The sequence below is a fragment of the Neoarius graeffei genome, chromosome 16, assembly GCF_027579695.1.
Source record: "Neoarius graeffei isolate fNeoGra1 chromosome 16, fNeoGra1.pri, whole genome shotgun sequence".
NCBI lineage: Eukaryota > Metazoa > Chordata > Actinopteri > Siluriformes > Ariidae > Neoarius > Neoarius graeffei.
Genome location: NC_083584.1, coordinates 18,697,597 through 18,714,161, shown reverse-complemented (window position 1 = coordinate 18,714,161; position 16,565 = coordinate 18,697,597). Strand labels below are relative to the sequence as shown.

The 16,565-nt window shown below is 42.3% G+C and overlaps 1 protein-coding gene across 1 annotated transcript; it reads right to left on the bottom strand.

Annotated features, from left to right (window-relative positions):
- Positions 1 to 274: 274 nt before the first annotated feature.
- oxsm (3-oxoacyl-ACP synthase, mitochondrial) lies at positions 275 to 10,085 on the bottom strand. The gene is made up of 3 exons (XM_060942000.1): positions 9,962 to 10,085; positions 1,261 to 2,268; positions 275 to 1,051 (listed from the first exon to the last, which is right to left on the bottom strand). Exons 2-3 carry the CDS (start codon positions 2,235 to 2,237, stop codon positions 649 to 651), a joined length of 1,380 nt encoding a protein of 459 aa, XP_060797983.1. The 5' UTR covers positions 2,238 to 2,268; positions 9,962 to 10,085; the 3' UTR covers positions 275 to 648.
- Between the last annotated feature and the right edge of the window lie 6,480 nt (positions 10,086 to 16,565).

The window sequence follows — 16,565 nt, the reverse complement described above, 5'->3', positions numbered from 1 at the left end:
ATGTCTTTGGACTGTGGGAGAAACCGGAGCACACCCACGCGGACACGGGGAGAACATGCAAACTCCGCACAGAAAGGCCCTCGCCGGCCACGGGGCTCGAACCCGGACCTTCTTGCTGTGAGGCGACAGCGCTAACCACTACACCACCGTGCAGCCCAAAGTGGATTTTTTCGAACTTTTTTTAAACAAGGGGTGCCAATAATTGTATCATCATCATGGCATCTGTTAATAAAGCGCATGACCAGTCAAAAGTAAAGACACCCCCACTCATAAATGGATTTCCTTAATTTTTTACTATTTTCTCCACTTTGACATTCATGCAAAGACACTGAAGTAACTCATATGAGCCAAGAACAACGTTAAACAAATCAAACTAGTTTATATTTTATATTTTTAACACTCTTCCTGATAAAGCTTCCCACTGTTCTCAGTCTGTGTCATGCTGGTGCTTCACGCAGGAGTTTTTTCTTGAACAGGCTGAGCTCTTTACTACTTCAGCTAAGCTCTACACTTATCTCAGAAACCAAGTTGAATCGTAATTTAACTGTAATTTTCGTGTATTTAATACAATCTTCAGTTCACGGTCATGTGTCCAAACTTTTGACAGGTTGTGAGTTCTGCAGTCTTCAGTGGATCATTCGGGAAATCTCACACACTGGCCAGACACAGAGAAGCGTTCGTGCCTCCAAATCCAAACGAATTAGTGAGTGCGATTCTCCTGCCTCCTGTCCTCCAGGGCTGGGCAGCACAGGGGACGTAGTTCAGGTCAAACTCAGGCTCAGTTCGGTCGAGGTTCAGAGTCGGAGGCAGGATTGCGTGGTAGCATGCGAGTGCTGTGAAAGCTGCCTCCAGAGCACCGGCTGCTCCCAGAAGATGCCCAGTGGCCCCTTTAGTGGAGGAAACAGCGAGAGACTGCGAGTGCTGCTGGAAGAGTCTCTTTACTGCAGTGTTCTCTGCAGCATCCCCTAGTGGTGTCGAGGTGGCATGGGCGTTCACATACGTCACGTCTGATGGACACACGCCAGCGTCATGCAGAGCAGCAGACATGCACCTGTTGAAATAATAAAAAAAAAAACGAAAGAGTGGAATTCATACTGAGTGTACAACATTAAATCTCGTTTTTGTTTTTTTTTCCCCCAAACAATGGTTTTTGCTTTAAAATGAGCAACCTGGAAATAAACACATTGTGGCATCCCAAATCAGGATGCTTCTAAAAATTCCTTAATCAACAGAGATATATTTCTGGGTTCACCACCATACCTGAAAGCTCCATCTCCATCTGCAGAAGGGGCTGTGATGTGACTGGCATCTCCCGAGAGTCCGTATCCCAGCACCTCAGCATAAACCCGTGCTCCTCTCTCTACGGCATGCTGATACTCCTCCAGAACCAGCACGGCTGCACCTTCGCCCATTACGAATCCTCCTCGTTCTGGGTGAAAGGGTCGAGACGCCAGCTTGGGCTGTTCGTTCCAGCTGGTACTCAGAGCCCGAGCACGTGCAAAGCCTGCTATGGAAAGAGGGCTGACACAAGCCTCGGTTCCTCCAGCCAGCATCACCATGGCATCTCCGTGGCTGATGAAGCGAGCGGCGTCTCCAATGGCATGAGCCCCTGTGGTACAGGCAGTAGACACAGCATGGTTGGGTCCCTTCAGCTTGTGCTTGATGCTGATGTGACCAGCGGCCATGTTGACCAGGATACGAGGGACAAAGAAGGGACTCACTCTGCTGTAGCCACGTGTCTGAAAAGCAGCGGCAGTGCTAGCGATCTCCTCCAAAGGCACCATGCCCATGCCTACAGCCACCCCTGCACTCAGCTGCTCCTCAGGGGTTCGGGGATACCACCCACAGTCCTGCAGGGCCAGCTGAGCCGCGCCAAGGGCCATCACTGTGGCCTGAGACATGCTGTTTATCTCACCACGTGAAGCAAACATTTCTTCTCGAAACTCTCCCTCACTTTGTCCTCGAGGAACCCGAGCTGCTACTTTACACGGCACTGCTTTGTACTCGTCTGGGTCCAGGGCCACGATCCCGCTGTCTCCAGCGATCAGACACTCCCAAGGCAGAGTTGTCCCCGTCCCCAGTGGAGACACAAGTCCAATTCCGGTAATGACCACTCTCCGGAGACATTTGGTCAGGCTTTGTTCATTGTTCTGCCTCTCAAAAGTTTGTACACCCTTGCAGGTCAGCACTCTAGTGTACTGCCTAACGGGCAGCTTCCGCCAACACGGCAAAGACATTCCTCACCTCGGAGACCCTGGAAGTTAGAAACTAACCCCAAACACATTGACGTTAATATGTTGATCATATTTTAGGTCACGTTACATGACACCACCTTCTTGAGACCCAAATTACAACGTTGCTGCAATGAAATTTATTTTCTCCTGACTTATTGAAGTTTCCACTGCCATGAATAGATGAAATCCACCACATAAATATCATCATATCCAACTGTCCATCAAAGGAAAGTGACTTGTTATTAGCAACAGAACGACTGTGGTTGTTAACTGTACAACTATTCAGTGAACTTAATAAAACTCAATCAGAATCACTGAGACTTGAATTGGACAGTAGTTTCCCAATGGCGGTGTGTCTCTCTGTGTGTAAACCCTGTGATACATCAGTGATCTCTCCACAGCGATCTAAACCCCACCTTTCACCCACAATGGATGAGCAGCATAGAAAAAGAATGCATTAGTGAATTAATGTGATGCAGCAGCACTTTAGTCCTTTAAAGGGTTGGCGGTTGTCATCCTTGTCGCTAATGAACATAATCCATCAGTGATGAAGAGAAAATTACTAGCACAGTGATGAATGTAGGCGGCACGGTGGTGTAGTGGTTAGCGCTGTCGCCTCACAGCAAGAAGGTCCTGGGTTCGAGCCCTGGGGCCGGCGAGGGCCTTTCTGTGCGGAGTTTGCATGTTCTCCCCGTGTCCGCGTGGGTTTCCTCCGGGTGCTCCGGTTTCCCCCACAGTCCAAAGACATGCAGGTTAGGTTAACTGGTGACTCTAAATTGACCGTAGGTGTGAATGTGAGTGTGAATGGTTGTCTGTGTCTATGTGTCAGCCCTGTGATGACCTGGCAACTTGTCCAGGGTGTACCCCGCCTTTCTCCCGTAGTCAGCTGGGATAGGCTCCAGCTTGCCTGCAACCCTGTAGAAGGATAAAACGGCTAGAGATGATGAGATGAGTGATGAATGTAGTATTGGTCATCTTTATCATAAGTTGTCTTTGATAGAAATCCCTCCGTTTACCGAAATCCAACCCCAGTGAAGAGATGATGGGAAGCCAGAGTGTAAACAACGAGCACGGGCTTGTGACCAATAAAAATCGACTATACAAAATGACCAAATGAGCGCCAAGCTTTTGACCAATTGCATTGACTCTTAATCAGCCTGGTGTGGTGGTGTAATTATCTCTGCGTGAACCAAACAATGGCGCAGTCTAAGCTGACGAAGTGTTTTGGGTTGGCTTCTTCAAGCACTGAAGATGATTTAAGGGCCGAAACAGCCATGGGGGAGGCACACTCAGAGCCCCTACCGTCCCGAGCACATCGGACAGTGTCAGTAATGCAGGGGTCGGTAAAAAAAACAGTAAAGTGAAAGTGCTGTCAGCCGGCAAGCAACTGAAGGGAGTTCTGTTTCAGGTGGCGTGGCGTGTTGAGTCCCTGTGGTGAAAACCGCGGTGTCATTCTGTGTTCAGTTTGTAAATCGACGTAAAATTCGGATTCTTTCACTGTTGGTTGTTCCAAAACTCTTCTCGACTCTATTGAATTGTAAATCAAGTTTTGTGTTGAAGTAAAGGCTAAAGGGAGTCCTAATACCTCTTTTGTATAATTCCATGGTGAAATAACCTTCAGTAAGATCAAACTAAAGAGGTTTATTTTAGCTTGATGGTGCACAGGGGGCCCAAAATCAAGTCTCTTTTATTAGAGGTTGGAGTGGAGCCCAAATTTTATATGTAATAGTGGCAGCGGGGGCGTGGCCGAGCGGCGGTCTGTGAATGGAGGGCGGAGTCAGGGAAGGTGAGTGGTCATGTCACTACACCTGTTGTCAATTAACGTGTGTTTGTGTGTCTCTTTCAGTGACCCCGCCCGATAAAAGGAGAGCGAGAAGGGGAGGTCGGCGCCGAGGGCTCGTTGACAGCCTGTATGTGTGTGCGCGAGAGAGTTTTTTGGAGCCCTATGCTTAAAAGCAGTAAAAATAAAACCCCTCTTCAACGCAAACAGCCGCCTGCCATGCTTCTGTGCTCCACCCACACCCGAAATTCGCTACAGTAATCAAGAGGCCTAGCTGTATCTGTACAAATACTTGAATTGTGCCAGTTTGGTTGGTATAAACCTGTATGAAATCCACTTTGATAAGTCCCACTCAAATAAGTCCCGCAGGTTCTGCCCACTCAGCACACACACATCTTTAATTTTATCTCCATCCATTATCCATAACCGCTTATCCCGTGCAGGGTCGCGGGCAAGCTAGAGCCTATCCCAGCTGACTATGGGTGAGAGGTGGGGTACACCCTGGACAAGGCTGCGACAGCTTGTGACAAATTGCGAACGTCATTCGCGAGAGAGTTTCAAAAGTGTCTTGAAACATTCGCGGGGCTTCTCAATTTCCTCACATGAGTCGCAAAGTGTCGCTCCTCATCTCATCTCATTATCTCTAGCCGCTTTATCCTGTTCTACAGGGTCGCAGGCAAGCTGGAGCCTATCCCAGCTGACTACGGGCGAAAGGCGGGGTACACCCTGGACAAGTCGCCAGGTCATCACAGGGCTGACACATAGACACAGACAACCATTCACACTCACATTCACACCTACGGTCAATTTAGAGTCACCAGTTAACCTAACCTGCATGTCTTTGGACTGTGGGGGAAACCGGAGCACCCGGAGGAAACCCACGCGGACACGGGGAGAACATGCAAACTCCGCACAGAAAGGCCCTCGCCGGCCATGGGGCTCGAACCCGGACCTTCTTGCTGTGAGGCGACAGCGCTAACCACTACACCACCGTGCCGCCCAAGTGTCACTCCTTCGTTGCTGAAATTTTGAACATGTTCAAAAAATTCGTACAACAAAATTTCTCTCAAAATAGATGCGTCGCTGGTGTCGCAAAGCCGTCACAAACCCTTCTCAAGTCAGTTTCTGTGAGACAGGAAGTGCGAGTGTATCTCACTGGGCTGTGACAACCTGCGACTAGTTGGAGACACAACAATTGCGATAAAATATGTGAATATCAATTCAGTGTGATTCCAAGTGAAAATTGTCGCTAATTCGCATATTTTATTGCAATTGTTGTGTCTCCAACTAGTCGCAGGCTGTCGCAGCCCAGTGAGATACTACCCATAAAGACAAACAACCATCCACACTCACATTCACACCTACAGTCAATTTAGAGTCACCAGTTAACCTAACCTGCATGTCTTTGGACTGTCGGGGAAACCGGAGCACCCGGAAGAAACCCACGCGGACAGCATTCAAACTCCACACAGAAGACCACTGGGCTCAAACCCAGAACCTTCTTGCTGTGAGGCGACAGCACTAACCACTACACCACCGTGCCGCCCAAAAGCATCAACCTTATTCTTCTTTTCTCTCTCATTTTAAACATCATTGTAATTGTACTGCTATGTCAATGGCGCCCTGTGACGTCAGTGAGGGACACAAGTGCTCATTAGGGTTATGACTGTGAAAGTGTTTTCAAAATTTCTACTTTCCTGATGTTGCATTCGGTGAACTTTTACTCATATATTACTTTTTTCAAGTTATTTTTATTGGGTCATGCAAAAACCTCCCGCACCCAACATCAGTTCAGTTGGTCAGGTTCAATGCCCGAACCGATGATCACATCATCAGTTTTTCTTTGGCTAATCAGACACAAGGTACACCACCACTCTTGCCAGAGTGGTTGGGGATTAGGTGCCTTGCTCAAGGGCACTTAAGTCAATCCTGCTAGTCTGGGGAATCAAACCAGCAACCTTTTAGTCCCAAAGCTGTTTTTCTAACCATTAGGCCATGACTTCACCCAACATCACCTCACTTTTGATAAATACATGTATATTAAATAAATAAATCATGATTATAAAATAAATTCATTGAAAGATGTGTAAAGTACTTTTATATAACAATAAATTGCTTAACAATTGTTGTAATAATAATTATAATTGTTAATTAATAACAATTAATGATTATTAATAACGATTAATTAATAAAAATTAATAATTATTACAACAACTGTTAAGCAATTTATTGTTATATAAAAGTACTTTCAATGAATGTATTTTATAATTATGATTTATTTATTTAATATACATGTATTTATCAAAAGTGAGGTGATGTTGGGTGCGGGAGGTTTTTGCATGACCCAATAAAAATAACTTCAAAAAAGTAATATATGAGTAAAAGTTCACCAAATGCAACATCAGGAAAGTAGAAAATTTGAAAACACTTTCACAGTCATAACTAGTGTTGCCACCTGTCCCGGTTTTTCCTGATTGTCCCGGATTTTCATGGTCTGTCCCGGAAAAAAAAAAAATCCGGGACACTGGATGTCCCGGTTTTTTGTACATGATGGGCAAAATGTGTATTTCAACTTGTGAGCCAGCTGAGAACCAGTTTGCTTTTCTGTAGCTCGCAGTGCTAAGCGGAGGCACGTCACTTACGTCGCTGAATACGTCACTTACGTTGCTGTATACGTCAGTTACGGCACTACGTTTACATAAACCTTGGCGTGAATATCAAAGCAAAAACAACACGGAAGAAGCAGCAGCAGCAGCAGCAGCAACAACAATAATAATAATAATAATGGATGACTTCGCATTTGTACAGCTGCGGCTTCTCGTTCCTTAAAAATGGCGATCTTTCGCGGTCTTGTTGTTGTTGGGCTTAACAACTCCGCCCCCCGCTGACGTAAGCGGTTCTTTCCTCTGGCCCAGCAGAGAGTTGGTGGTAGCCTGGAACCGGTTTTTCTGGCCCCAGAGCCAGTTCTTTGTCAGTGGAAACAGAAAACCCAGTTCCAAACTAAGCACTGGCCCCGAACCAGCCCTGGAACTGCTTTGGTGGAAAAGGGGCAATGGAGGATGCTTGGACGGATAAAAGAAACAGACTCTCTGTTGCAATGGTGAAGGCTGAGCTTCAAGTCAGGCTAAACTTTCAGTTGTCCTCAAGACATTCATTGAAAATCAGCCAGGACTCATAGCAGCAGCAAAGAAAAACACCAAATACAAATGGAAGATTAGGTAAGGTTTTGGTGAATTAAATGAAATAGTGTAGTACATACTCCTGTATGTACTGTATGTGCCCAGTTATATCAGTTCCATGTCCTCCTATGTATTTGTTTAGCCAAGAGCAGCAGAGGCACAGGCAAGCACAAGCAAAGCACACACCACACTCTAAGCAATCAGGTAAGCTGTTGGACACTACACCTTACATTGTTACATTCAGGTATTCTTAGGCAGGGCCGTCGACAGGGGGGGACAACCGGGTATTTTGTCCCGGGCCCAGGCATGAGGGGGGGCCCAGAACTGGTCCCTCATGAAGATGCCATTAATCATTCTGTTTCATTTCAAAATGTGTTGATTTGGGGGAGAAAAATGTGCTATATTTGCATTCAATGAATGATTTCTGGTTCTTTTGCCTTTATTGTCTTCGAAAATAGATTCAAGAACCCACCTACCACCCCTAATGCAGAAATGGTTTGGTCTTTGATTAAGGCGCCAAATAACACGGCACTATTCCATCATAACGCTTCGACAATAAGCGTGCGAGCCCGTTTGCCAACATGCACAAGTCAGGAGCAAAGAAAAGAAAAGAAAAGAGAAAAAGAGATGAAGAAGCCAAGAGCCTCAGGGGCTCACTGCATAGATATTTTAGAAAAGATTTAGATGATGCAGCAGGTGGTGAAGGCAGTGGGGCAGCTGAGCCAGGTAAGACACAGATAACTTTTTTCCAGCCCCGTAATGTAACCCCAGCACGCGCGACGCGCCATTCATAATTATAAAGTAGGGGATAGCAGGGCACACTGAGTGAACACTGAAATGCACAGGGCATTGAATTATTTCATAAACATATCGGTTTAATAACACTGTGTTGCATATATCTCAATGAAGCAAAGAATAGCACATTGGCCCGCAATCATATCCAAATGTTTTAGGCACGCTTGCTGAGCTGCGCTGAGCTGGACTCCGGTTAGCTGAAAGCCCGTGGAACGCTGCCTCTTGTTAATTAAACCTTATTTTGTTGGAAATCATCCCGTGTAGATACGACGGCATGTGAAATTGCCAGCTAGATAGAGTTTAATGTAACGAATGGGCTATAAATGGGGTGTTTTGAGGTTAGTCTGTTGCAAAACATTAAACTTTCGCTTAGACTGGATACTCTTCAAACAATTCCCTTGCTCAAGTGAAAAATGATAGGCCTGTATGAAAAGCGCAATTAATGAAAGTAGCCTAATAAGCCCTAAATGAATAAAACAACCTCTGTTTTATTGTTGTTGCTTACACGTTAAGATTTTGAAATCTTCTCGGTCCAGTTCTATATCCAGGGAACGTTGTAATCCTTTTGGTTTATCCGTAATAAACGTGTCAGCCCCCAGGTCAGATAGGCTAATGTTACGTGGTTGGGAGGGTGTCAATTTTTTTTGTAACATTCTAAATCGAGTACGGAAAGGACGTTTATGAAAAACAAGACAAAAAAATACACTGAAAAACTCACTGTACACATCACTAGTGGTGATGCTTCGATGTTCAGATTTTGGGAAAGCCATAACTCCGTTCTCATTGAGGCCCAGTTCCATCCCGTAAACAATCATTTTGGTTTATCAACTACCTGCGCTCAAACATGTCACAGGAGAGGCTCAATGGGCTGGCTATGCTCTCTATAGAGCGCGAACTTGCAAAGAAGCTGGACTTCAATGACCTTATTGACGACTTTGCCACAGCAAAAGTCCGGCGCATTGCATTTCGCACCTGAATAGTTGCAGACTAAGGAAATGTTCAAACTGTAAATATGTTGAAATGTTGAAATAAAATGGTTGACTGTTATAATGGGCTTGGAATACCTGTTATTTAAGGGTTGGAGTGAATGGAGACTGTGAAAAGAGGGGTTGGGTGTGGGTGGTTGCTGTGTGGCGATGTGCGTGTGTGTGTGGGGGGGGGGCACTCAGATTATTTGGGGGGGGGGGGGGGGGGGGGGGGGCACTCAGATTATTTTGTCCCGGGCCCAGCCAAAGCTGTCAACGGCCCTGTTCTTAGGTACAATGAAAAATTAGATTATTTATTTTTATTCCACATAAGCAAATAAACAGAACTTAATTATGTATTCCCGTTTTACCTGTGCCCACTACTGCCCCCAGGTGTCCACAACCAAGAACTGTTGGAAATAAACCAAAATAATGAAGATCTGCTATATTATGTAAAGCAATTAACTAAACAAATAACTAGCAAAAGCGTCATTTTTACTAATTAGAGCAATACAATTTCAGCGTAGAAGGGCGATTTTTGTCTTGGGTTAGATGTGCGAAGGGAGCCGTTGCTTACAAGCAAAAAGGTCGATTGGATGATCGAAATGTCCAGGATTTTTGTCAGACACAGGTGGCAACCCTAGTCATAACCCTAGTGCTCATTTCTCACAGCAATAACAACAAAGCACCAGCCAACAAATTAACCCCAGGACCATTAAACACACCACAGATATTTCACGATAAACATATTTAATGTGTTTCAGTGTGGAGGTAGAGCTGTCCTTTAATAACCAGTAAATTATACACCTAAAGTGTATTTAGCCATAATAATAATGATGATAATAATAATAATAATAATAATAATGGGTCTGATAAAGTGGTCAATAAAAATTAATATTTTTATTAATGAGTTACAGGTGTAAATAAAGTTTATATAAACTGCACACACGCACACTGTGACCTTAAACCTGACGTTTAAAAAAACATTAATAAAGCCCCTTTACTTACCTCATTGGGACTCTATTTAACACGGCGGACTCAGAGAGAAACACACTGGCTGTGTCTCAATCCTCACACTGCACTTCGAAGTAGGAAGTGGGGGAGAAAAAAGCGCACCGCTTAGGGTAACTATAGCGCTATCGTTGCACACTACATAGTGCTAAAGTGTTAGCTTTAGGACGGAGCTAGTTGAAATGCTTCCGGGAAACGGAACCATGGCGCAAAACACAATGAAATAAAAGTCAAAGCTAAAATAAAAGAATGAATAAATTGAATAAAGGGTAAAATGAATAAAAATGTTTGTTGGTTGGTTTTTTTCCCCCGTAATCCAGATACATATTTTTCTTAATCCAGATAGATACTTGTCTGGGGAATTATTTTATTGCAGCACGTTATACTAATATGCAAGCTTTGTCATATTTTCATACAGTGTCCACTGTGAGTTACAAGATACAGTCACATCTTTTTTTTCACAAACCACCCCTTATCTATCTATCTATCTATCTATCTATCTATCTATCTATCTATCTATCTATCTATCTGAATGTTTTTATTCTGATTTTTCTGATGTTTTCAGTGTTGGATTAAGTCGTGAACTCTGATTTCTTGAAATCCACCTCAGCATCACTACATGGCCGATCCAGACTCCTTTATCATATCACCTACAGCAACTGTCATGTTCACACTCACCTGATTACTGATCACAACCTCCCAAACCACACGCACCTACACTACCGTTCAAAAGTTTGGGGTCCCTTTGAAATGTCCTTATTTTTGAAAGAAAAGCACTGTTCTTTTCAATGAAGATCACTTTAAACTAATCAGAAATCCACTCTATACATTGCTAATGTGGTAAATGACTATTCTAGCTGCAAATGTCTGGTTTTTGGTGCAATAGCCTATCTCCAGAGGCCCATTTCCAGCAACTCTCACTCCAGTGTTCTAATGGTACAATGTGTTTGCTCATTGCCTCAGAAGGCTAATGGATGATTAGAAAACCCTTGTACAATCATGTTAGCACAGCTGAAAACAGTTGAGCTCTTTAGAGAAGCTATAAAACTGACCTTCCTTTGAGCAGATTGAGTTTCTGGAGCATCACATTTGTGGGGTCGATTAAATGCTCAAAATGGCCAGAAAAATGTCTTGACTATATTTTCTATTCATTTTACAACTTATGGTGGTAAATAAAAGTGTGACTTTTCATGGAAAACACAAAATTGTCTGGGTGACCCCAAACTTTTGAAGGGTAGTGTATAAGTAACATGGACTCTCTCTCTCTCTCTCTCTAAAGCCAGTATCTCACTGGGCTGCGACAGCTTGCGACAAATTGCGAACATCATTTGTGAGAGAGTTTCAAAAGTGTCTTGAACATTTGCAGGGCTTCTCAGTTTCCTCACATGAGTCGCAAAGTGTCGCTGCTTCGTCGCTGAAATTTTGAACATGTTCAAAAAATTTGTGCGACAAAATTTCTCTCAGAATAGCTGCAAATGCGTCGCTGGTGTCGCAAAGCCGTCACGAACCCTTCTCAAGTCAGTTTCTGTGAGACAGGAAGTGCGAGTGTATCTCACTGGGCTGCGACAGCCTGCAACTAGTTGGAGACACAACAATTGCGATAAAATATGCGAATATCAATTCAGTGTGATTCCAAGTGAAAATTCGCATATTTTATCACAATTGTTGTGTCTCCAACTAGTCGCAGCCCGGTGAGATACTACCTTAACACACACAAAGAGGATTCACAGTTGTGCAAAGATATGAAATTTATCTTCGAGTGGTGAACATATTCACAAATGATCGAAGCAAACAAGTGAAAATGTTTTCAACATGAGAAGATAAACTTCAGATCTTCACGCTATTGTGTAATGTTCTTTATATTATATGGACACATCCACACACACACAAAAAAAAAATACTCAAATTAATCAAAACAATTTTAATTTTGAACCAGTTTGCCATTTTGACAATGCACGTCTAGTCAGCGGGAAAACACTGGGAGTGATGTCATCAGAGTGAAATATCAGGAAATATGTCACTCAGATCCACAATATATTTCATATGAAAAACATGAGAAGATAAATTTCATATCTTCAAGACAAAGAGTGATTTTCTTTTTATTATACAGACACATTCACAAACAAAAAGTACCCAAATTTATCAAAACAATTCATTGATTTCCTCACGGGTGACATACAGAGATTTATGTCATGGTTTTGGTTCTTCATGTCCTGGATGGAGCGCGTATGAAAAATACGAGTGGCATATTTCCCAGTGAAACACTCGTGTCCAACAGAATCTGAATTGTCCTTCCACTCTATCAGTTGCAAATACAGCATGACGTTTTTTCACCCTGTCACCTGCACGTCCCTGCCCCTGTCCAATCTCAATGACACGTTGCTGAGCCTGTGCTCAGGCATTTATCTGATATAATGAAAGAACAAATCCTTCATCTGCCCACAACGTCCTGCTCCCCTGAAGTTCACAGTCTCCTCGTGTGGGTGTGTAAGAAGAAAAACAGAGTTTAGTTTTCAACACAAACGAGTGTGGCCTTTACTGACCACATGCAGAGACGTGTTTTTCTTGGGCACTGGGTGAGTTTCATAATGACTGGTTTATAGCTGTATAAATAAACTGCAATCTCAAATAATCCAGAGCACTATCCAAAAGGCCACAAACTCAGAACAAGAACATGTCATGCAGAAGAACAACAGCAGAGAACAAATAAATAAATTCAATACCTCACACACCTCAGGCTCAGAATGGAATGGCCTTCCCAAAGCCCCGACCTCAACCCTATTGAAAATTTATGGACTACTCTTAAAAGTCAGGTCCGTTCCAGGAAACCTGCCAATTTAAATGAACTCTACCAATTCTGCCAAGAAGAGTGGTCAAATATCCAGCCAGAATTATGCCAGAAGCTTGTTGATGGTTACCAAAAGCGTCGAGTGGAGGTGTAACTTGCTAAGGGACATTTAACCAAATATTAGTGGGGTGTATGTATATATTTGAGTCTGTATGTATAATTTTGACCCTGTGTGGATTAGAGAAAATCCAAAATAAATTCAAACATGTGCACTCAATTCTTGTTTTGTGAGGTCATTAAAGATGTATGCTGTACAATCATTCCACCCTAGAAAAAGAACAGTTCAAGGAAATCATTAACAGCCCCAAATTATCATGGCATTCATGCTCATGATGAGTGTATGTAAACTTCTGACCACGACTGTAGTTGTTGGTGATGTGATCTTTTTTGTTGATGTTCAGAATTATTCGAAGACATTGGGTTTGGAAGATGTTGATCTTCTTCTCAAGGGGCTCATTGATTATATACGATTCTGTATTGTATAAGAGGACACTGAGAACAGAAGTGTTAAAGAGCTTTACTTTGAGGCTGATGTGAGCTTTGGATTGCCAGATGTTTTTGAGCTTCCAAAAGGCTGACCATGCTTTAGCCCTACGGTGCTTGAAATCACGGAGAGTATCATCCACAAAAGCACCAAGGTATTGGAAATCATCCACTACTTCTAGAGTGTTTCCCTCTAGTTTGATGGTAGGTTGGCCAATGGATTTTGCCAAGACTTTTTTTTTTCTCCGTGTTGATGACAAGTCCAACTTTGGCTGCAGAGGACAATGCATCAAGTTGTTTTTGGACGTTCTCAACCGTATTCTCAAGTAAGACAGTATCGTCAGCATACTCCATATCCCTGATCTTCTAAAAAATAATAATAATAATAATCAACTATTATTATTATTATTATAAATGGTTTGGGGCCAAAGTAATTTTCTTTTAAGAAGTCCTCGCTATACCTTACAGTGAATATAAAAAGTGTGCACACCCCGTTAAAATGATAGGTTTATCTGTTGTAAAAAAAAAAATGAAACAACAATAAATAATTTCAAAACTTTTCCCACCTTTCATGTGACCTATAACCTGTACAATTCAATTGAAAAACAAACAAATCTGTTGGGGGGGAAAACCTAAAAAATAAAAAACGTACAATAAGCTGGTTGCATAAGTGTGCACACCCTTAAACTAATACTTTGTTGAAGCACCTTTTGATTTAATTACAGCATTCAGTCTTTTTGGGTCGGAGTCTATCAGCCTGCCACATCTAGACTTGGCAATATTTACCCACTCTTCCTTGCAAAAGCATTCAAAATCTGTCAGATTGTGAGGGCATCTCTTGTGCATAGCCCTCTTCAGGTCACCCCACAGATTTTCAATTGGATTTAGGTCTGGGCTCTGGCTGGGCCATTCCAAAACTTTTTGGGGTCATTATCATGCTAAAAGATGAAATTCCTCTTCATCTTCAGCTTTCTAGCAGACACCTGAAGGTTTTGGGCCAAAATTGACTGGTATTTAGAACTGTTCATAATTCCCTCAGAACTCAAAAATATCACCAACATAAAACTGTTTAAAAAATTATATAAAAACATGTTAATAAAAATATATGAGAATGAGGACAGGCAGACTATATAGGTGATGATGAAATTGAGAGTAAGTCTGTGACTGGTCTTCTTGTATTTAGTGTATAGCTATAGGTATGTGTATATGTATGTACTGTATATATGCATAACATAAGTATCTGTATATATGATTTGATTTGGTCGATATTATACCATGTCGGTATGTTTTGGTATGTTGGTATTTTTTCTTTTTTGTTTATTGCTTTTGTTTTCTTTTGTATATATAGTTTATTATGGTGGAAAGTGACATTTGATTAGCGGTGGTATAGAGGATTAGGATTGGATAAGTTATTACTTCTTCCTAATCCTTTCTGAACATTATGTTATTGCCTTGTGGCTACGCTATTCTGTTTGTTTATGATGATGTTTTGATTATTGTATTTTTTATTTAAATTTTTATTTTTATATCTTTCTTCGTTATTGTTCAGAATAAAGTAATCAATCAATCAATCAATCAATCAATCAATCAATCAATCCCTCCACCTTGACCTAAGCCCCTGTTCCAGCTGAAGAAAAACAACCCCAAAACATGATGCTGCCACCACCATGCTTCACCGTGGGTATGGGGTTCTTTTGGTGATGCGCAGTGTTGTTTTTGCGCCAAACATACCTTTTGGAATTGTGGCCAAAAAGTTCAACCTTGGTTTCATCAGACCATAACACATTTTCCCACATGCTTTTGGGAGAGTTGATGTTTTTTTTTTTTCAAAATTTAGCCGGGCCTGGATGTTTTTCTTTGACCCTGCCTTGTAGCCCAGACATATGGAGAATACGGGAGATTGCTGTCACATGTAGTACACAACCAGTACTTGCCAGAAATTCCTGCAGCTCCTTCAGTGTTGCTGTCGGCCTCTTGACAGCTTCCCTGACCAGTTTTCGTCTTGTCTTTTCATCAATTTTGGAGGGACGTCCAGTTCTCAGTAATGTCACTGTTGTGCCATATCTTCTCCACTTCTTGATGACTGTCTTCACTGTGCTCCATGGTATATCTAATGCCGTGGAAATGTTTTTGTACCCTTCTCCTGACTGATACCTTTCAACAATGAGATCCCTTTGATGCTTTGTAAGCTCTCTGTGAACCCTGGCTTTGGCTGGAGGATGCAACTGAGTAAATGTCTGAACTTTATTTGGGGTTAATCAGAGTCATTTTAATTGATGGCGGGTGTGAACCCAAAAAGACTGAATGCTGTAATTAAATCAAAAGGTGCTTCAACAAAGTATTAGTTTAAGGGTGTGCACACTTATGCAACCAGCTTATTGTACGTTTTTTATTTTTTAGGTTTTCCCCCTAACAGATTTGTTTGTTTTGCAATTGAATTGTACAGGTTATAGGTCACATTAAAGGTGGGAAAAGTTTTGAAATTATTTACTGTGGTCTCATTTTATTTATTTTTTTACATCAGAAAAACCTATCATTTTAATGGGGTGTGTACACTTTTTATATCCACTGTAGGTGTTATTTCTATTATAATTATTATATGATATTAGCATTTGTTTTATAACACTTCTTATTTTATGTACAAAATTTCAATTATAATTTAGTTCCAAAATATTTAAGTTGCAGCCCTGTGATGACCTGGCGACTTGTCCAGGGTGTACCCCGCCTCTCGCCCATAGTCAGCTGGGATAGGCTCCAGCTCGCCTGCGACCCTGTAGGGCAGGATAAGCAGCTACAGATAATGGATGGATGGATGGATGGATGGATGGATATTTAAGTTGCTAAAATGTATGACAACCATTAGAGGTCTCTGTTGGTCTCTGTTAGTTCATAGTAGGGTTTTTTTCACTTACATAATCCTACACTTCACTTTGACCCCCAGTAGTGTGTTTTTCAATGAGAGCTGGCCAAAAAAGTCCTCTGCAGCCAGGTTGCTATGACAACCCCCCATCTGCTCAAACACAAATATTTTTGCTTTTCTTTTTTAGCAGGATCATTTTCAGCAAGGTTTTTTCAGTTTAAGGCTGGAATCATGCAACTGCATCATGTGACAAACTTATAAGCAAAACAAGCACATGTTATCATTAAAAAGGCACAACTGTGTTTCACATGTGTTTAAAAAGTAAATACACTTCGATGTTGACTGCATGTTTTGCAGCTCTGTTTGTCCCGTGATTCACAATAGAGCCACTGGGGAAAAGGCTGACGAAA